Below are 22372 nucleotides of genomic sequence, written 5' to 3'. Positions count from 1 at the left end.
GAAAATATAGTGGCGCTTCACTTTAATTGTTCAGTATTTACCTTTTCAAAACATTTAAATAATAAGCCAGGGTGGTGCTATAAAAAAAACAATAAAGCATTACGATAGGAATCATAGAGCCAGTCACTCCTTCAGTTAAGCTATGGATACTGAAGTAGAGAGTTGGTAAGTATTTAGCAGGATACCAAATATACATTCTCTTCAGAAACAATGTCAATTTTGTGTTAATACATTGTACTTCCAAAAAGTTGTAAATAGGTTGCTTTTGAACCAATTTTACGTTTGAGACATGCAACAGTGGTTAAATTCTATTCCATTTTTCACAAATATTATTCTTAGCTATATTTGTATAGCACAAGGAAAGCTACACATACACATGTACCATGTAAGGTATTTAACTATAATCAAAACTATGGTCAATCTATATGTAGCTATAAATATGAGGTAAATCTCTTAATTTTGTTAGCAGACATACATTTATTTGGTGATTTTCTGATTATTATTCAACAATAGTTGAATACAGTTACCAGGCATTAAAAAAAAGAAGAGAAATATCTGCTGGATCCATCTTTCATGCTACATTAACAACTTTTAATATTAGTTGAGTCTGATAAAATTATTTCCACCTTGTTATTTCCATCCTGCATCAAACAAATGATTTTCTTTTCATTTCATTCTAAATCATTTCATTTCCATTTGGTTCATTTCCTTTCATTACGGTCATTTTTGTTTCATTTCAGTCTATTTCTTTTAGTTTCATTTCATTTCATTTTTTTCGCTCCGCAGTTTACAGGTACCCACAAAATACATTTTTGTATTATTTTAAAGTACATGATAATTAAATACATATACAAATTTTGATCGGATATTATAAAAGCAACTCAATAACTCAGGACACACTTTTGGATCAACCTAACATGGTATGGTCTAAAATGTGTAACCAGTACCTGTACCCGTACCCAAATACTATTTTGACAATTTCTTCATTATTACTTGTTATTTCCAGCTGAAAGTTGGTATACATTTGCAAAATGGCATGATGGTAAATCATGAAATAATGATTTGTAAAATGTTTGTCGAAAAAATTGATTTTATTCGAATTTCTGTATTCAAAAGGTCTTAAATGTGTAACCCGAAATTCCCATACCCAAAAATCAAAGTCCAGTATCTTTGTTATCTTGGCTAATTCAATGCGTATTTGACATTATAACATTATAATAGTATAAAAATTTTCATTGATGATAAATTAAAATCACATCAGACTTGGTTTATGAGACTTTGTTTTTCATTCTGGATAAGATCGTATCCATGCTTTGCTGGTATGGGGATTGACAATAGGTACAGTTCAGAAATCAAACTCAATCACTTCTTTTTGAAAACAATATCAAATCTTTCAAAACTTTATCCAAAGTCTTAAGGTGAAGTTTTAACCCTGCAACGATTGTTGAAAAACGTAAAAATTGGACAGAATAGTTAGAAATAGTCAATAAATAATTGGATATAGTAACTTCTGGTTACACATTTTAGATCTTTTGACTTCAGAAAACCGATCAAACAAGAAATATCAGAAAAATACACATCATTTTCTGATGAGAAATGAATTGAAACGGACTTTTTCACATCTCATGCAATCTTCAGTTCTTAACATACCGTAAGAATGAATATTTTAGCAAAATATTATTTGGGTATGGGGAAAAGTTGATATGGGTACGGCTACAGGTTACACATTTGAGACCATACCACCAAACATACGTAATCAAATTGCACATATTTAACTAATTGTTCAACAGCTGTCTGCTTCAACTTCTTAAAAACTCTCATTTTAACCAACTGAGCTAGGAATTATTATGTTAATATATATGTGTACTACAGGCATTTGATTCATGTAAAGAAAATGGTGGTCACCTGTTCTTCCATACCGTCAGGAAGAGGAGGTGACTACCATTTTTTTTTCATATGAAACAAATGCCTCTGATGACGTGATGTGTACCGTGTAATTAAAAAAAAACAAACAAACATGATACAACTCTACCTTATGCTTGGAAATTTTAGTATTAGAACTTACATATGTTGTCTGAAGGATAACAAACATTTATTTTGGTTTTGAAGTTAATAATAGTAAATATCCACAATCTGCAATCTGCAAGAAATCAGCTTCTGCAACCATGGGGAGATAACTCACAGATTTCATATCAGATATCAGTGAAACGCGTATAAAACAAACAGATAACATAGCTAAAATTGAAACAAACATATGCGATAAATTGTTTTTAATAATCCATCAAAAGTGTTTGATGCATGAAAGTTTCTAAAATGTTTAAATAGTCCTTCAAAAATAGACTTTATTATTACATACAAATGTAAACATTTTGATGACATCGACGAGATAAACAATAGAGTTGTCGTCCGTGTTACAGTTGAGATTCAACAGGTATTTTAGTATTTATCCAAAGAAAGTCTGTCATAGGTAGAATTTGATTGCGTTTAATGTCAGACCACCAACTTGTGAGTTGTGACCTCTCTATAAGCTATGTTAAAGACATGTTAAGTCATACTGTTCAAGGAGTAGATCTCACCGGCAATTGCCCAGTGCAGGTACGGGTGTTAAAAGAACAGGCCTGCAGCAGCGCTAAACTTGTCGTAAAAGGCGACTAAATAGTGCTCAGAAACCTAGCTGGGGGCTAGGCGCTCTGCCCACAGAGCAACTGGGATGTGTGCCCCAGGTGGTGGAATGGGGTACCCCTTGCATGTTACATGCTGGGGTTGTCATGCTATAATACAGAAAACCTGACCGCAAACCATAGTGGTGCACAGTGTTGGGAAAGATGTCATGTTCCTCACATGTTAAAGAACCCTGCTGTGGTATTCGATAGGAGTAGGAACATTTGTGCTCCGCCACAGGAGGCTAAATTGCCCGACCTTACCCATCCCTTTCTTTTTCTTGTGGCAATCAAAATTTGTCGACCCTATTATCCTTGTGTCCCATCCCATTTTTTTCGTCATCATTATTTCATGTTCATTTTATCATCCTTTTCATGTTCATTGTCTGAATATAGCCGAAATATTGCTGCTCGGACGTTAAACCCCAACAATCAATCAATCAATCTCACCGGCAATCGACCAACCAATTTTTTTGTCCTCTTCTGTGAAAAAAGTTCATGTCAAAAATTTAAGACGAAACATCTAACAGATAATTTTCTTTAAAAAATGAGCTATCATACCACGATTTACGTTAAAAAAAAATTTTAGTGAGCAGATTTGGAAAAACTGCTTCTGTCATGATAAGGGCGAGATCTACTCTCTGACCAGTACATATCAAGAAATGTATGCAAAATCCAATGTATCAACATTTGGGTATGGAGTTGATTCCCCTACACTCCTGTTCATCTCAGGTTGTTTCGCCTACTAAAGCGTCTACTATTAATTTTTTTTTTTATTTTAGTACTGTTTTATGTTTCCAGTAAATGGTTATGGCATGAATGATAACAGTACAATGGAATATACATTACATATAAACTAAACTTATGACCATGGTGCAACAGTGGTGTAAATCTGATCAAAATAGATTACCGGTAATCTATAGTTTAAACTTTGACGTTATATATTAATATAATTTCTGTTAAATTAAATTGACCTTAGATTCCAACGTTCATTCATGAATTTGATAGTTATTTGTAGTATTTCTGCAGATATATGCTATATCTCTTGGTGTGAGATGAGGTTTTGATGAAGAAATTAAAAAATGGTTGTCCCATTTGATTCTGTATTGATTTATATGTGGTGTGTAGTGGGTGCACACTGAGAAGAAATTATATTCACACTCGATGTCCCCGCTATCACATGATTTAGAAATACCTTTTTTCTCTCTATATTTTTCTATTTCTAATGCATGTGCTCTTAAAACGAAATTTACTGACGATAGATCTTTCTGTGTTAGATTTACATAAATCAATATATGGGGGTCTTTTAAACAGAATAAATACTTTACAGAAAAATGACAATTTTTCACTTGTAGCAATTGAGCCTATTAAATTTTGCTTAAATTGATTATGAAGTCTTTGTTCAATTCTTTTGATATAAGATTGAAGGTTATTAAGTTGTCAGTTAAGATGACAGAACCCCAACTTATTTAGTGTATTTTTATATAGGACGTCCACAAGTTGTTGTTTTTAACTTCACTGAACATTTCGTAAACTTCAATGTAGTGTATCATGGGAGTTAAGAATATGTTTAAAAATTTAATGATATTCAATATATGAATGTGTGTACACATGCATACATGTATATTGTTACTGAAATAAATTCAAATATGAAAAAAATCCATTGATTAAATATACAATGTACAAAAAAAAATACTTGAAATATTATAAGTGACAATTACTGAGACAAGACAAAAACAATAGAAAATGTAATAAAAATATACACACACACCTTCTGTATTGAATACATGTATATCTTTTAACTCAAACAACATGCCAACTGTAAATGATTAGTTGCAAATAACAGCAGAAATGTAGACAAAACAACCCAAGGCGTAGTAGAATGTACAATAAATAATGTAGCCAAAATGACCGAGACAAACAGGAAAGTTGGCCAGATGACTTGGGAAGTGAACATATTTCGTGGCAAAATGACCCGGATTCCAACATTTGTAACCCCAATAATATGTTTGGTTACAATCAGTTACATGGTTACACTTGTACACATTTCATATAATTTATATCTTGAACTACTGACACTTAAAAAAGAAATGAATGCCATTTCTGCTTTTCAGGTAACATTGTCATAGACTTGTATATATTTTGCCACCATGATTCACCCCTGCCTGATTCTCAAAGAGAATAGAACTTGATTATATGTCCATGTAGTCCTATATTTATAACATTGTGCTGTTGTTGGTATTGTATACCAGTATTGTTGAATCCTGGTCGTTTAGACATGAATCTTGTTGGCCTTGAGTCTGTCTGCCTTATATACATGTATATATAATTGCCATGTACAATGTATAATATGGTTCAATAGAACAAAAAATGGATATGGTTAAACACAACAAATGCACCAGTGTATAAAACTTAACCTAAATACAAAATAGTAAATATGTGTACTTTCAGAGATCACCAAAATGTCTTCAATAAGTGTAAGCACATCTTTAAGAAGGTAGACCTAGGGTTAGGGACATAACTCATGAAGTCAGTGATGTGTTTGTATCATATTCAATTTCACCAAAGCCTATCAAGCTTTCATTTGACACAGAATGAAATAAATCTAAATTACTTTGATGCTTGCATGACATTGATGTAAAATGCTGAATACAAACGTTCCAATGATTTGTAAGAGTTGTGCCCTTACCCTAGGTCTATCTCATTAAGTAAGGTCTGGAAGGCCTCCACAACATAGTAATAAAGTCAACAGTGACTGAACAATGACAGTTCTTCAAAATCATATAATAACACAAAGACACTTAAATGACTTATATCTCTTGACTTTGGATGGGGGCATGAAATCTGTGGTTGGGTTAGACTAGTTTTATAAGGTTTAATTTATTTTTGACCTTACATTGATTGTCATGGACTGTGGGGAAGTTGATTTTATATGGATTTTTCCTGAGGAAACCTCAATTTCAGAAAAATCCTAGAACACTGAAGTCATGGGTCAAAATGCTTGATTTTAAGTAACACTTACGGCCATGTAATTGTCAAGATAGAATTACACATAAAATACTGGAAAAAAACATTCGTAAAAAAAAAATTCTGAAATGTCCTTATTTTTTGCATATTTTATCAACAAATATGGCTATAAACATACCAATTTCCTTGACCACTTTACTTGAATGTAGATTTGTCTAAATAAAGTAGCTTACAAATGATCAAATGTATTTAAACAAAACTTAAGTAATTGATAGGAAATTAATTTTGTTACATTTTAAGAAGTAAATGTACATGTAATATGGGTATATTTTTATTTTTTATTTTACATTAGTCACTGGTATTTGTGTGAAAATCTTATGTCAGTATTTGCGACAACAAATTTTAATATACATTGAATGAAATCTCAATTTTATAGTTTTTAGTTGCATTTTGTCATAAAATATGCATGTTGCCATATATTGGCAAAATATAGCATACATGTGAACCTACTACAAGGAATGTCAAATCTCCTAGTTACATGCATGATGTTATTTTATACAACATTTTGTGATGGATTCACACCACATCCCATTCCAATGATGATTAGGTTAACTAAATATTTTGACAAAGATAATTTAAAAGAAGTTGAATTTCACTATCAAAACACTAAGTTGCCACATTTTGATATAAAACAATTTGTTGATTGTATAAACTTTCTTGTAATAGTGGTCTGAACTCCTGACCTTAGTTCCAAGGTTTATAACATGTATGCAATACCATAGGAGTATAAAAAGCAAACTTTTCACCATGAAGCCGCTTCTTAGATAAAAAAAATGTGAAATTACACTTACAAATGTATATAATTGCAGTACATCAATCTTAGATACACTGTACCATATGGTTATATCAGAAAATCGAAAACAACCTTTTTCCCCATGTTGGTGTTACAAAAAGTTGAAGTGCAGATGTAGTGTCTGAACTTGACCTTTCGTCTACATTTTATCATCCATTTCATATTCATCGCCTGGATATAGCTGAAATATTGCTGCTTGGGCATTAAATACCAACAATCAATCAATCAATCTGAACTTTACCGACATCTGAATATACTATCATACTAACCAAATGCAGTATTCTTGCAGAAAAGTATGCTACAGCATACCTGGAAACATATGAATCATTCAGTCAAGTGTTACCGCATATTCATTTGTCTGTGATGGATCTTCATTTGCTTATGAAATATCTGCAACTGAATGTTAAACTATATTTTTTCGTACAATCAATTAATCAATAAGATAATGGATTGTCAATCTTGAATATTTCTAAATTCTTAAGTGTTCTAATATACATGATAATATCCAATTAAATGATTCAGGCTCCCAAAATTTGGTAATTATTAGATCACCTGGTCCAGAATAATACTGATTGATCGATTTTAGCCAAAACTTACAGGAATGATGAGCATATGTGTTTGGGCCTCTGTAAGGTCAGTTGATAGGGGATTTCTTTTCTTTTTTTTTTGGTAATTTTCAAAGTTGAAAATACGGCTGCCAATGTTTTGAGATTACTGCAAATATCTCAACAAGCTACCTGTATTCATATACACATGTATGATGGCTCATTGGGTCTCAGCAGCTTCTTTTAAAATTGCATTGGAAACTCCATTGGATAACAAAAAGGTCAAATGTTCATCACCAAAAATATTTGGCAAATGGTAACCAAACTGGGTTCTGAAGCTTACATGTACATTGAAACAGTGTTAGAAACGGAATTTTTTGTCAACATAGACCCATCATAATTTTACATAGACAGCACTGTACATTTTAAAGCAACTTGAGCCAATTTCATCATAGACCTGCTTGATTTTACATAGACTAGGACTGTTGAAACCTTTTACAGTTGTTTGTGAAATTATTTTTACATGTATAAACTATATACATGTAGCATCAATCTCTTGTGCCAGTGTGGTGGCTCCTTTGGTTTTTGTACAGTTGTTACTACATTTGTGTTACAAATGCTATGTGAAACCTATTCTTGTTGATATCTGTAAAGTGTGTTTGCTACCACACAAATTGTATATATTCCATAATGACCAGATGAGCTTATACATTGTAGTATATAGAAGCCACTATTCATTGCATTAGATGCTGTTACATAGTAGTCATTTTAATGTGTATCTTTGTATGTAAACATTGCTGCACTCAAATAACTTTTTTATTGTGCAAAAAAATTGGCTTTTATTTATCAAGTCTATTTATTTCTGGCTTTGTCCTAAATTCATGTACAAAGACCAGAAGTTTAAAGTATCTTGGACTCATTTTACTATTGTCATCCTTTGAATGAAGTTATTATTCTTTTTTGACTTAGTTCTTCAACTTTGAAGTATTTGTATAAATAGTTGTTTTAAGTCTACAAATTTTCATAACTTATTATAATTATAGTGTTTGTTGATTGTGGGAGTCTTATTCATTGATTTTGAACAAAATAGTAGGTATACTCAGAAGTTAAATATAGCTTTTGTAGATATTTTAGTATTCTATTTTAGAACAGCTATTTCTAAAAACCAGGTAGATCCCACTTCAAAAAGGGATTCATTATAAAAATATCCAAGGCTTTTGATGTTTCTAATGTATTCATCGAATATATGGGGACCATATATATACGGTCTGGGGCAGTTTTCCAAATTTTTGGGTTCTGGCAATGTTATTTTTAGCTTATGAAACCACTGTTTTATTTCATCTGTAAGCAGAGTGAATGTGCTTTACAATGAAACTTTCTTATATTGAGTTTTCTCTTTGCTGAACCTTTTGTGACTTTCCTTACTGATACAATGTATATAATGAGAATGGAAATGGTGGATATGTCAAAGAGACAACAACCCCACTGGGATAAAAAATGTCAGCTCAAAACCTACCATGGGTGTTAAATGAATAACGAGAAAACCCCCACGCTACAGGGCAAGCTGCAGCCGCTGGCCCAAACTAAACGTTATACTCAGATACAGGAAAATAGTTGTACTCATATACACCAGTGTCATAAAAGTAAACTGAATGTGAAAGCAAAACAATTCATACATCCTGGTTTGAGTGAGGTGCAAATATGTTACAGGGTTAAAGAAATCTGGCATGATCATAACCCTTCCCTTTTAATTCTGGCCACTGTGCATGGGTTAAATAGAGTTTATATGTTAAAAAAAATACAAAGAATGCTTGCTTCCTTGTTAGCACTTGTTACACTTTAACATTTAATCTCTTAAAATCTCTTTTCTTTTTGAAATTTTTGAAATTGAAATTGCAATGTATGGAAAAGTCCTTTTTTTCATCAATTATTTCATGTACAATTGTATTTAGTTCCAAGTCAGCCTATATTAAGATGAAATATTCATCATTTTCTATTCAGTTTCCAAGCATTACCATTGGAATATCCAGGAATAAAATCAATTGCAATAATTTTATATACCTTTTTCATTCTTGAAATTAAGATATTAAATTAAATGTTTATGTACAAAACTTGAGTCCCTTACAGGCTATTGATTAATTTCCCAGGAATTGAAATCTATACAGATGAAAACTTTGGTCTCTTTTTTTACCACAATAATGACAAAAGACCTCAGCTACAATGTATATGTAAAATGCTTTGTTTAATTGACTTCTGAAACTGCTTGTCTTGAGCATCTTTGTAGGCCAGGAAACTAAGATCAGATATCTAAATGTTTCTATTGGAAGCTGTCTTTTTCCAACCCAAATCAATTCACAGTATGAAATAGTATCAAAGTCAATGCTAGTTTTTGTTCATTTGACAAATTAATACTGCAGAGGCATATTCTTGAATCAGGGTAAGTTTTTTTTGTTGTCTATTTGTCAAATTATAATTAAACATGTAGGGAAATTGTACGGGAAAAATAAATAATTAAGGTATTGACACAAAGAATGTTTGGATTTACAGAGTGTACACATCAGATAAATTCCTAACATAAGTGGTAATATTTTAGAATTTCATGATTTCCAATTACATGAATTAGTTTTTTTTAGTACCATACTTTTACATGATTTTGATAGATTAATACTGGGTAACCGTTGTTTTTAATTAGGCAGTTGCCACATCTCCAATAAGCACATAAATTATAGAAGTAATAGTAGATAATGGCATAGGGATGATATGCTTTTCAGGTCCCTTGAGTTCACATGAAAAAGGTCTAAGAGTGTCAGAAAAATTGGCATTAGCTCTTTAGATTGATCAAGTGTACTTGTCCTGAGATTGTAAAAAAACAGGCATTGAAAAATAATCAGCTAACAAAAAACGAAATCAACCTATTTTCTTTCTTCTACTTTAGATCCAAGAACATTAGTTAGGATGCAGGATGAGGATATTAAGATGGAACTTTACCAGGCTGTTCAAGACAACATTATGTGCTGGTTTGTTGGTCTCCTTAGTGTATGTTGTTTGTATGGTTGTCATCACAATACAGGGAAGCCAGTGTTCTAATGAGGAATCACTTCAGATAATAAAAAATTTGGTAAGAGAAAAAATTAAATAATTTTGTTACTGTATATTGACGTCAAATACTTCATTTGATACATGCATTAGATAGTAAGTCACTCTGCATTAAGTCCTTACATGTATGTCTCTTATAACATCACAATATGCTTGTAACTTTGGTCTTGATCCCAAAAAAGTTATGGTTGCTGCCCCTATTTTTGTCGCTTTGCGATGGGACATGGAAATGCCCGGCATCCATCCATCTGGGTTTTCTACACTTTTTTTGTAATGCCCCTACCATATAAGTTTGTTTTTGGTATGTAGCCTTATTATGAAGAGTTACAGATTAAGATAGACTTTGGTGGTTATAGTTAAATGATTTTTACAGAAGTTACGGCCCTTGGGCTTAGAAAATTTCAGTGAATTTGAAGTTTTCTACACTTTTTTGTAGTGCTTTTACCAATCCATTTTAACTTTTGTATATAGTCTTACTATGAGAAGTTACAGACTAGGTTCGACTTTGGTTACGGTTGAATAATTTTTACTGAAGTCATGGCCCTTTGACTTAAAAAATTTCAGTAAATGTGAAGTTTTTTGCAATTGTTTTTGTAATGCTTTTACCAATTAATTTTATCTTTTGTATGTTGTCTTACTATGAAAAGTTACACAAATTAAATTTGACTTTGGTTATGGTTGAATGATTTTTTCCAGAAGCCCTTGAACTTAGAATATTCTTTTTATGAGGGGGACATTGGAACGCTGTTCTTTTAAATTTTTAATTAAAAAAAAGACAAATGTATCAGATGAATTTTTGAAAGGCTGCAACTTCTACTAGATAATTTTGAATGTTCTACCATACAAGTATATATTTTTTTAAATTAAAAAAGAAAGATTTGTTTTTTTTTCTGATTTATGATTATTAGTAAAAACTACATGCAATGGACCTGACACTTGTACTGATGGATGTGTTAAATACCATAAAAACTATGAATACAATTTTTAAAGAGATATAAAAGGAGGTCTCCATCATCAAGTTTGCTTCATCATGTATGGTTTTAATCAGGACATGTAAAACAGATGTTGCTAAAGACACAATCAGTACATTATCAAAATTTATATGACAAGCTGTTATACTGAAATCTCATAAAACAGAATATAGATCATGTACAAAAGTATATGATTTGTCCAGTTATCTCCCTTAAGTATAGGTCTCACTAACCACTTCTAACGTTTCCATTACTTTACATGTTAAAAAAGTAATTTTCAAAGTCTCACTGTGAATTCCCAGGACAAATGACATCTTAAAGTTGCATATCGTTGCGAAGCTTGGAAAATAAGGCTTCCAAAATCATTATGCTAATGGTACGATGATAGTTGAAATTCTTCACAAAATTTACTTGAATAAATAATACTGAAAATCCACATTTTTACCTGTTCTGCTAACTGACAGCATGGAGGCAAATTACTCACACATGTAAACAATATTCATACACTTTTGTAGTTAATTACATATATGATTTTAAAGTACACATTCTCAGCTTCATTTTGACTACTTTTAATCATAATACACACAAATAATGCACTTACAATGCATATGTCTAGGTTCAGTATGTTTTTGGTACTACATAGGGGGTGGCCATTTGACCCGGAAGTGGTTAGTGAGACCATATGATTTGTCCAGTTATCTCCCTTTAACAAAATCGAAGTAACTTTATGCCATCGCTTTGCATCCATTGTCCATTGTCTTTCTATAAACATTTCGCCTTTTGCTTGACTACATGCAAATCCCTATAATGATTTTTACCAAACTTTGCATGAATTTTGTATAGAAGATGCTTTACTAGTTATTCATAATTGGTTTTGTTTGATGATTCCAAGAGGCTTTCTAAGCTTCTGATTCACAAATTGTCAAAAGTTAACTTACCTACCTAAGATGCCAATGTTTTGAAACTTAATAGGTTTGTTCAACTCAATGCTTCCTACAAATGATCTTTTTGTGCAGCTCACGATATCAATTGGTTGTTGTGATTGCTCAAAGTTTCTAATAAAACACTTCAGGGGAGCCTCATTTATATGTAGGCATATTTCTTACACCAGCAGTGCTAGAGGTTGTCTGGCAAGCTATTTTCTAACTTGGTGCCATCCTAACCTCTAGCATCTGACATGTTTAAAGCCACCACAAATGTCAATAAGCTAAACATGTGTTTTGAACTATTTTAAGTCTTTTATTTACATACAGAAGTTTAACCCACCAGAAATAAGGCAATAAAAATCCTGAATTGCTAAATACCTTGAAAACATTTGTTATGGAGACAGTTATCAAAGTGACTAGCCAGTTTGAATTAGGTCACTAATTTTACAGCATACAATTTATTTTTGACAAAATGAACTTAAAGTTGGTAAAGGCAATATGTTGGTAAATTTAGTATTTTCATTTTGCAAATTTTAAAATCGGTAATTTTATCAATGTTAATCAATGTAATGTTGTACACATTCAAAAGGCTGAAAACCAAATGTAAAGTTCATTTAAACTGTTTTTACTAAGGATTTCCAGGATGGCTGGATTTTTTCATCAGGTAGGTAATTTCTTTCTCTTCAGTTTAGTCACCTTCTCCGGTGTTATGGTAAAGAAACTGTATAAAATGTTTTAATTGGTAAATATTTTACTATAATTCTGCCGATTTCAAAGAACGTCAGAACGAGCAGTCTGCAATTTGGCACTCAGAAGTAAGAGGTTGGGTATGGAGGAACGGAATTCCGACCTCTTACATTGTAGGAGTAGCATATTTTTCTGCTAACAATTAATAAAGGTTTAGCAAACTTGGCTGGAATATATATGAAAGAGGATCTACATGTAATCCACTTTTGGTTCTGTTTGATCAAATAAGATTGCTACCAGAGGCTTTATTAGCTTCTGATTGGCCAATTTATTCCAAAAATAAAATCCTCTGTAACCACAAGAACCAATGCTATGAACTAACTATAAAGGGTTGTTTACCTAAATGTTCTCTACATAGGATTTCTTTTTTTTTTCAAAGGTCTGTTGGCTCTAAGGCAGCTTACTAGGTAGAAATGATAGTAGGGGTGACCTCTATGGATGTTTTTTTTTGCTCTGCTCACCCAAATAATATCTCCACTATGTTTCTAATTTTTCAGGTTAGTAATTCAGGTTCTTTAGAGCCTCTTTGTATAAAATCCTGCTTCAACATGTATTTGAAATGTGTTAAAATATCTCCTTTATTCTCTTTTGTAGTGTGATGATTACAAAAGTCATAAAGTAGATGGTCCTTTGTGTGATGCCATATGTAATTCTGAAAACATTAAATATCAAACATGTGTCAACTACAGAGGAGGAAAGAAAGTCCTTTATGCTGAATGTAACAATGTGTGCCAGAAGGACAAAAATGTTCTTGCTGTCATGAAAACAAGGACATTTGAAGGTCGGCATTTTGAACCTCTTAATCTGCAAACATATGCCAATAAGAATAAGAACTTAACTAGAGATGGTTATAATGTTGCTAAAACATTTATACTTAATATACTTCAAAGCATAAGCAAAACTGATTTTAAAAGTATTCCTGAGATTTTTAAAAAATTGTGGGATATCGATTTTATGAAGTTTGTAAAAAATGCTAAATACTCAGGTGCTGAAAGTGTAATCATCGAAAGTTTGTGGAAATTGATTAACCAAGATGAATATCTATTCATGTCTATGTACCAAGAAAGTCATTTCATTCCAAAAATATATGGGACTTGTGGTGGATTTTATATTGTGGAGTATGCACCTCCTGGCGAGAATCTCCAGTCATCCCCAAGCATTTTCCATGGGAAAAAAGGAACATGGAATGTAAGAGTTAATTTAGCACTACAAATACTAGACATTGCTCAAGCTCTTGATATGGACTTCTATGAAAAACTTCATTTCTGTGATGTAAAGGAGGAAAATTTTGGTATTGATTATAAAAATCAAGTTAAAATAATAGATGTTGATACTCTATTTTTTGACACTTCTATGCTGAAGGATTTATCCGACCCAAAGTGTACATCTCACAATGACTGTGATTTCTTTGACTGCAGGGGTTGGTGTAATATGAAAAATGGCAAATGTGTGGCAAAGAGAGTCAACAATAACTTACAGGTGAATTTCTGTTATTTTGAGTCATAATACTTTGATCTTTTTAGCTCACCTGTCCTGAAAGGCTATGTGAACTTTTGTCACAACTTGTTGACCGTCATCATTGTCATCCTCATTGTTGTTGTTGTCTTTAACTTCTCTTTTAAAAACTTCTCCTCTGAAACCACTGAATTTGATAAAACTTAGTGGCAACCATCCTTCTCCCAAAATTTTATCCTTTATGGCCTCTCGCCAAAAAACATTGCTGCTGTCACTAAAAATAGAACATAGAGGTACCATTTCTCCATATATCCATTTACTTATTTTTGAGTTATGTATTACCTTTTATTGCTAATTTTACCTTTTTGTTGGCAGTTTTTGCCTGTTATTTAGAAAACAAAAGCAGATTGATGATTATTGTTAATTGATAAAATGTTCAGTATTTCAATATTCAGTTAACATAAGAAGAATGATGATTAATGTTTAAATGTTCAGTGTCGTTACAAATATCATCTGTGCAAGTTTTGTCAAAGTTGTTTGACCATTTTAAGCTTTTGCATATATTCATCTTTTTGAAGCTATTGAACCAGGTGAGCTATTCAGGCTTTTGAGAGCCTCTTGTTTCTTCTTTTCTCGTATTACAAAATTGTTGTTTTGAAAAAAAAAAAAAAAAACATAAACAACACTATGGTTCACAATGTGACAGCTCTTTAACCAATTACAGAGTCAATAATAATCCTTTTTTTTCATTTATGGAATGAATGCCATTTAAGCAAGGTTTTCAAATGGACATAACCCACTAACACATGGCAACCTGGTTGGCAGTCTCATCGGGGAAAGGAAGAACAGCAAACATTTTTTTATATACTTAACTATTTTTCACTTGGGTGTAGCTAAATGGTTTTAAATAAATCATTTAGAAGTAACCAAGTGCTTACCATTGCTCAGAAAGGTTGAATATTTGAATTTGAAGTCGTCTGTTGTCCTTTGCTCATATCAGACAGTAGACCAGTCTGTCAGGTTGTACAGTTACTACCCTTTGCTAATTTTTTTTTAAGTCAAGAGTCAGGGGAGGGGTCTAAAAAACCACTTATTCAAAAGCCATGAAACAACAAACAGTTATTTTTATCACTGCTTGTCAGAGTTTTGAATCCTCAGTTTGACTTTTAACAGATTTGACATTGCCATGCATGTTGATGTATGGACCAAAGATGTGTCATCCATTACTTATTATTTTTATTTTTTCAGAATATTTGTGAAGACATTTTTATCCCTAGTACTTACAATTTCCACAGAGGACTTTTATATGATCCCCCAGAGGAGTTTGCTGCTGAATTAAAACAACTGCTTGAAGACTGTGCCTATCCAAATAAAAACAAAGGAGAAATAGTCAGGACTCCAACACCACCTGATATCTTCTGGAAACTTTCTACATTGCTGAAAAGGAGTATGAGACATACTGTTTAGAGGGCAGTTTTCTTGGTCTCAAATTTTTAAAAGTACCAACCACTGCCAATGGTAGAGGTGATTCAACCCACCAAAGAAACATTGCTTTTCTGTCTAGTAACACCATATTTATACCCCCCACAAATGTTTGTCTGTCCAAATTTTTTTCTTAAGGGTTAAGCATTGTCATGAAACTTAATGGGATGTAATATAACCATTAGGAAATGCATACTGTCAGGAATTTATGTTGTGACAAACAGTGTTGAAATGATGGCTGTTCGAACTAGGCATTTTTCAGCAAACTTGCTCTCATTTGTTGTCTACAACCCCTCCTTCAAGACTTGTAGGATTGTTATGAAACTTGAGGGGTGTTCAATTACCATTTTGGGATGTGCATATTGTCAGGAATTTGTTTTTGAACAAAAATTGTAGAAATGATGAAATATAATTAATGAATGGGCATGTTTTTTGGTGATTATTCATTACCTTAATCTATTTTTGTCAATTTCAGATAGTTATCTACTATTAATACAACATGATAGTTAATTAAATATTAATAATTATACCCAAATGTCAATAAAGTTTGACACATGTCATTTAATTGCATTGTTGTTGCTAGATTATTATTGGATTATACTCACTTGCAATATGGCCAATGCCACAGGCAGAGCAGGTCATGCTTACCCTTCCAGAGCACCAGTTCTTTGTTGGAGTTCATAATGCTAGTGCTTTAGTTTTTTGTGTGACGTCTTGTTTCCCTTATTTTAAGTTTTTATGTGTAATCATTTTGATTTGGTTCGTTACATTGTATGTACCAGTAGATTTTGTCTCTATTTGATGTGTTTATTTTGATGTTTTGAATCATCCCACTGCTGTCACTTTGGTATTTTTTTTGCCAATATTTGGAACTTAGGTATTTTTAGCAAAGCTTGGTCTGGTGTGTTGTCCACTACTCCTACTTTACAACATGCAGTATTGTAACAAAACTCAATGGTGTGATAGAATACCATTTGGAGATGTGCATATTGTCAGGAATTTATGTTTGAGCAAAAACTGTAGAAATGAAAGCTGTTGGTTTTAGGTGTTCTTTGTCCACTCTTGTTTAACGACTTGCAGGATTGTTATAAAACTTAATTGGGTGAAAAGTTACCATATTATGGTGTGCATATTGTCAGGAATTTAAGTTTGAACAAAATTGTAGAAATGATGACCGTTGGAACATTTTTCATTAAAAGAACAACTTGCTGGATTGTTATAAAACTCAATTGTCCATTTGAAAATTACCATATGGAGATGTGCATATTGTGTGGAATTGTTTGGCAAAGGGCAATATGTGCTTAATATATCCACCATAAAAATCATGTCCAATTTTGAATTGTACTGTGTATGTCCTCATTGGACCCCAGATGTGCAGGGTTCAACTGGCTGCAGTGGCATTAGTCCTGGTAAGGGCAAAGTTTGATGTTACTATACAATGAAGGGAAATAACAAAACGGCAATAGTTCAATATTATGGAGAAAAAAGTACACATACAGTGATCTCCATAACTCTTATATATACAGTCTATATACACCCTTTTTATGAACATCATCATTATATGTGCTATAAAATGGCTATGCATGTACACTACATTGTCATTTTGTATGATTCTAAAGGGAAACTAATATGTACTTCTAGCATGTCTAAATTTGAATACATGTATTACACTATGAATAAGGTGCTACCATCAAAAACCATTTATATAAGCTTCTTCACTTGGTTGCTTTTTTGTTCTACAAGAACTAAATACCCCTATTTACTTTACTTAAGATAGGTTTTATAGTGCTATTAAATGTATTTGACCTCTTGGTATCACTTATTACATCATTGCCATGAAACTGTCACAAAACAATGGAAAGAAAAAGCATCCATAAAGGACAATGAGGTCATAAAGTATTGTGTATTAACTACTGTATTAATTGTCTGATTTACTTCAATGAATCATTGTAATATATTTTTAGTCAGTTCTCAAATTCATTTAGCATGTGTAGTTGTGAAAGCCATTCTTTCAATCTTGTAGAATTATGTTACAAGAGTAGTTGATTAAGGCACTACCACAAATTACCATATAAGGGGAGTTTTCAATATGTAAAAATGTTTTATACTGTCATTCCATAGGAAAATTTTAATAGAAAACCTGTAATGGACCTTTTTATGGTCAAAACAAGTAGTATGGCTTTCCAATTTTCCTGTGTCTATTCATCTGCCTGTCTCTCCATCCATCCAACACACTTTTTTTGGTTATATTTATATCACTTCTTGTAACAATCACCTGACATTTTGACAAAAGTTTTATAAAGGATTGCCATATTGAGAATTTCTAATTTGGACTTGTGCAACAACTTAATTATTGCCGGTTATATTTTGACCATACATGTACAATGTACTTTTAATTTGGACTGGGGGTATAGTTAGTGGACATTTTTTTATTCTTATTCAGATTTCTTATGAATTAGTGTGTTTTTCAGGGTTGTATGCTGTTTTTGGTAATAGGATTGTGTTGGGGCAGCAAAAGGCTGGACATCCCCCACCCAAATATTAGAAAAAAATATTTTGAATGGAACAACGGTGCTTTCTGAACTAGGTGTACACATAATTTTGACTTGTATTGTTTTTCAATTCATAAAGAAGAATTTTAATCAATATGATGGTCATAATTGTTTTTTTAAATCTGGAAAATACTGTAGTGATCATAATTTATTTATGAAATATTGAATTCACGTTTAATGAGTTTCATATTTGCATTGATTGACTATTTCCCTGATTTTTCAAATTTTAAAACCATTCCATTGATTAAACTAAAATAACGGTATGAATTACACTACTATATAGTTTATTTGACTTAAAAAATAATATTCTCCAGTTCCATTTTCTTAATGGGTATCCTTGCAAATTTCAGTGATAAAAATTAGCAGTTGACCAGTAGCCTATGGCTAACAAACTTTTGGGTAAAAGTTAGATGAACATATAGAAAATATTAAATAAAAATACAGTTTGGGCTACTAGCTTGTATTTCCTAATTTTTACCCCTGAAATTTGTCCACAATGTCACCAAGAGAAGGAAGGATTGGGCATACAAGATATATGGACAGGCAGACGGACAGATGGATAGTTTTAATCCTGTTTACCCTGTCAACTTTGTAGAAGGAGTATATATTTTGGGATTACACCCTTTTCAGTGAATATGTTTTTTGATAAATTTTATTTACAATAAAAAGCTACTACTTCTGAAGGTTTTTAATAGCATTCTCTTGTTAGAACATATGTATAATAACCAATCTTACAAACATTGAATTACAAAATGTATTTTATCCCTCTTCACATGTCAAATTGTTTTCTCTAAATTCCACTTACAATTTATTTTACAATTCTATAAGGTCAAAGTAAGCTAGTTGAAATCTTTCAATTTCTATTCTAATTACTATGGATAATTTTATATGAAGCATGATACTTTGTTTGGGGAGTGAATCTTGAAATTGATCTGTCCAAATAAATGCTGCAGTTAATTACCACATGTTTATAGACCTTTGTGGTGAAATGTTATTCCAGAGATAGATTGTCATAAAACATCATACTTCATACACACCAATGTGTAAAAAGTAGCCCTTGAATAACTGTGTGCGGAAGTATTGATTGACAATATATGTTTGTGAGTTTTGAAAGTTGTTGGAAAATGTACAGCTAATATTTTCTGGACCTAATACCTTTATATACAGTATATTAAAGTCATACATGTGCTGACTTATTAGCATTTTTTTCATCTTCAAGAATTGGAGAAAGTGTGAAGATACGGGAATATTGAAATTTTAGAACCTTAAACTTGCATCCTATATACTGGTAGATGTATATGTGTCTTTTATGTAAGTGCAGTACAGAAAGAGACATACTGTGACTGATTACCAACATAGTTGTGTACCACTCTGAGAGAGTGGAGTGAATACTATTTTTGTCTTTAAAGAAATGTTCATATTTTTTCAGTATTGGAAGGGGTAGGGCTCACCACTCTCAATACAAAAGAAAGTTACAAAAAATTTCCTACTGAAGAAATGTTCTTTGATACCACTGTAAGAGTGGTATACCACTATGCTAGTCATGGTATGTCTCTTTCTGTACTGTATTTTCTCATCTTTTTCGACATAACAAAAGCTGAAGTTTTGTAATTGACACTTGTTCTGTTTTTCAAGAAGTTTTCATTTTTGTTATCATGTGTTCAATTGCTGCCTCTTGTTTTTGTTTGTTCTATATTTATTGACATGATTGGTATTTGTACAAGTTTACATTGTAATTATTTGATTTCTTTTTAGTTAGTATTGTGTTTATGTTTGTTACTGGGTCACATAATTATGTATTATATTTTTGTACTACCACAAATAATTTCCATTCCTATAATGGTATGACTCTGTCGCCATCCATGGCACATGGTTTTTTTGCCTTGCCTTAAATAGGTTGATAGATTTTACCACAAGGTTCCTAACCATAAAAGGAATGTTAGTATTGGTTTTTCTATGCTCCCGCAACAAACAGATAGGGGCATATTAATTTACCACTGTCCATCTGTTTGTCCATTGTGCCGTCCATATTACATGTGATCATTTCTTGTCTGACTTAGTCATTTTCATCAGAAATAGGGCTATATGGCTTGTCTGCCTATTTTCTACTGTAGTTTTTGAACTAAAATATCTAAAATATTTTTTGCTGGATGTTTCTACACATAATGATGGTGTGCAAGGTCATAGGATCTTGATTTTTGTGGGATATTGCGGAAATGTATGATAGTTGTACTTAGTAATTTTTGTCAGAAATATACCCCAAGCAACAAAGTTAAGGATTTGTTATTGGGGGTACTAACATTTTTATGTGTCCATCAGTCCGTCCATCATTCCTCTTTTTCTCATCTCAAGTTTTTTTGCAGTGCTTAGCCTAACCTACCACATATTTACTGCATCAACCAACAGTACATAACCTTTCTGAATCTGCAAACTCTGTCTTCATACAAATATAAATATGTTCTTAAGTTGGCAAATCTAGGGAGCAGGGTCATCGTCAGTGTCTTACAGACATATTTATTTTACTTAAAAAAAAATCACTACTAACAAATGATGCGGTGGGGGGAGGGGGGGGGGCGCTCCTGTGACAAACAGTGCTTCTAGTTTTAATTTTTTTATTTTTCATATGTTTTAGGGAATTTGTTTTCATATGTCACACCTGAACTTGAGAAGCCCTTGTACAATCAACTTTTATCTTCACAATTGTTTGTAATAATGGTCTGATGGTCTGTATACTTTTTGGAGAAAATTCTATGTTAAGTTTCCGAGTTATGGGACTTTTTCCTTTTCATGTTCAGGTTCAGAAAAAGGTTTTAATTGGCTGAATATTTATAGTCAGTGTTCATAGGAATCAGTTGGGTGTACATTTTTGGGCAGGTCGCCATCAAGCAGCCAAACATTGTCTGATAAATAACATGAAATATATTTTAAAGATTATTTTCAAGTTTGTGTTATTTCATGTGTTAAATGAAGGCCAGTTTGGATTTTTACAAATATTGCTTTTTGTCATTTCCAAGTGTGAGGCATTTTATAATTTCTTGGGGACTTCAACAGTTATCCATGCACATTAACTTGAAAAGTTTTTTTTGGCAACTTCTGTTCAAGTATGTTGTTTCATGTGTCAAAATGAAGATCGAGTTTGATTTTTACAAAAACTGCTTTTGTTGTTTCCTGGTGTCAGCCATTTTTTATATATATATTTTTTTTTGAGGGGGGAGGGGGGCTTCAACAATTATCCATGCATTAACTTGAAAAGTTTTGCAAATTCTGTTCAAGTTTTGAGATATTGTTTCATGCGACCAAATAAAGGACAAGTTTGATTTTTACAAACACTTGATTTTGGCAAGTGGCAGCCATTTTTTTGTTACAAAAATGAGACTTTTACAGTTATTTACGTTTCTCATTTCAATGCAGGGAAATCCAGTTTCCTATCAATTTGATAGCCTCTTGCTTTAATCCTAACATCAAATTTTCATAAGTCAAATTAAAGAGTTTCAGGTGATCAATTCGAGTCCTCTGGCTTTTATACAGCCGCAAAAAAAGTATACTGGTCCTACAGAAAATCAACTGGTCCTGCAGAAATTGGATGTGAGAAATGATCATTTAATAACACATTCAGGGTTTAATAAACTGAAAGATTAAGTTTATCTGTGTCCTCATCACTATCTTCTCTTTTACCATAAGGAGCCTATCTAGGTCTCTTGCTTGTTGCCCTGCAACATTCCAGAACAGCACTAGCTAGTGGGGTAGAAATGCTTAATGTCTTGGATGTAAAACATAACAAATAATAGATAAGATAACACATGTGGGCATAGCTTTGATCTCCAATTACTGTTTACAAGTTTCATTTCTGAAAAACCTCTCTCTGTGTTGTTTTCAGGACAATATTCCTGCCATTCAAATTTTTTTTGCCACAAAGTGTGGAAGAGTAATCAAGGGAACCAAGGTTATAGCGGTAATCAAAAGAATGTAATCCAGGGACAAAGACCAGACATGGAAAACAGACATACACAACAAATAATATAAAGTAACTAAAACCATACATACAAAGTAACAAAAGCAAATGAGCAACTCGGAATTTACGTTTCTGTTTGTCCATATCATAGATGTCTCTTCTCATC

At 32.3% G+C, this 22372-nt stretch overlaps 2 protein-coding genes across 4 annotated transcripts in view; one reads left to right on the top strand and one right to left on the bottom strand.

Moving 5' to 3' along the window:
• The window catches only part of LOC148616550 (uncharacterized), a 34985-nt gene extending 32732 nt beyond the window's left edge, over nt 1–2253 (bottom strand). The window contains exon 1 of the mRNA XM_088583696.1: nt 2066–2253. The gene's annotated coding sequence lies outside the window, so the exon portion shown is untranslated. The remainder of the gene's footprint in view (nt 1–2065) is intronic.
• A 93-nt stretch (nt 2254–2346) lies between these two features.
• LOC148616549 (divergent protein kinase domain 1C-like) lies at nt 2347–21898 on the top strand. Of its 3 annotated transcripts, none has more exons than XM_088583706.1 (4): nt 2347–2431; nt 9961–10143; nt 13360–14244; nt 15469–21898. In XM_088583706.1, exons 2-4 carry the CDS (start codon nt 9988–9990, stop codon nt 15685–15687), a joined length of 1260 nt encoding a protein of 419 aa, XP_088439832.1. In that variant the 5' UTR covers nt 2347–2431; nt 9961–9987; the 3' UTR covers nt 15688–21898. The 3 variants fall into 3 exon arrangements, with proteins under 3 accessions (XP_088439832.1, XP_088439834.1, XP_088439833.1); XM_088583708.1 differs by having other exon boundaries at nt 2431–2505; XM_088583707.1 differs by lacking the exon at nt 2347–2431 and adding an exon at nt 9307–9462.
• The last annotated feature ends 474 nt before the right edge of the window (nt 21899–22372 follow it).

This window comes from Perna viridis, chromosome 5 (assembly GCF_037379345.1).
Source record: "Perna viridis isolate PV_CMFRI_1.1 ecotype Kerala chromosome 5, ASM3737934v1, whole genome shotgun sequence".
Taxonomy (NCBI): Eukaryota; Metazoa; Mollusca; class Bivalvia; order Mytilida; family Mytilidae; genus Perna; species Perna viridis.
The sequence above is the reverse complement of the archived record's forward strand: the minus strand, read 5'-3'. Positions and strand labels throughout refer to the sequence as shown.